Source organism: Penaeus monodon, chromosome 28, assembly GCF_015228065.2.
Source record: "Penaeus monodon isolate SGIC_2016 chromosome 28, NSTDA_Pmon_1, whole genome shotgun sequence".
Classification (NCBI taxonomy): Eukaryota; Metazoa; Arthropoda; class Malacostraca; order Decapoda; family Penaeidae; genus Penaeus; species Penaeus monodon.
Genome location: NC_051413.1, coordinates 38,735,427 through 38,735,764, shown reverse-complemented (window position 1 = coordinate 38,735,764; position 338 = coordinate 38,735,427). Strand labels below are relative to the sequence as shown.

At 66.6% G+C, this 338-nt stretch overlaps 1 protein-coding gene across 1 annotated transcript in view; it reads left to right on the top strand.

The window, feature by feature from the left end:
- The window catches only part of LOC119591574, a gene marked incomplete in the record, with an annotated part of 18,606 nt that overhangs the window by 13,148 nt on the left and 5,120 nt on the right, over positions 1 to 338 (top strand). The window contains 1 exon segment of the mRNA XM_037940336.1: positions 31 to 202. Coding sequence (XP_037796264.1) covers positions 31 to 202 — 172 coding nt within the window.

Here is a 338-nt window from a genome sequence, read left to right as displayed (position 1 = left end):
AGCGCCTCCTGAGTCGTCCCTCCGTCGCAGATTCCACTTCTCGTGCCACTTGGCGCAGCGCTCGGAGGAGGTCGTGTTCGGAACCGGCGGCGAAATCCTCCAGATAATCAAGCGCCTCATCGGGATCCTGACGAGGCTGAAGACGCTGGAGCTCAGGGACCTGCTTCTAGAGGGCGCCGACGGCCTGCAGCTGCTGGACGACGTGAGGGGGGGCGGGGGAGGGCTGGGTGACGCTGGGTTGAGGGGGAGAGGCGGGGAGGGGCGAGGGAGGGGCCAGGAGGGGCCAGGAGGGGCGAGGGGCAAAGGGTGTGCGTGTGTTTGCAGGTTTGAACGTACAT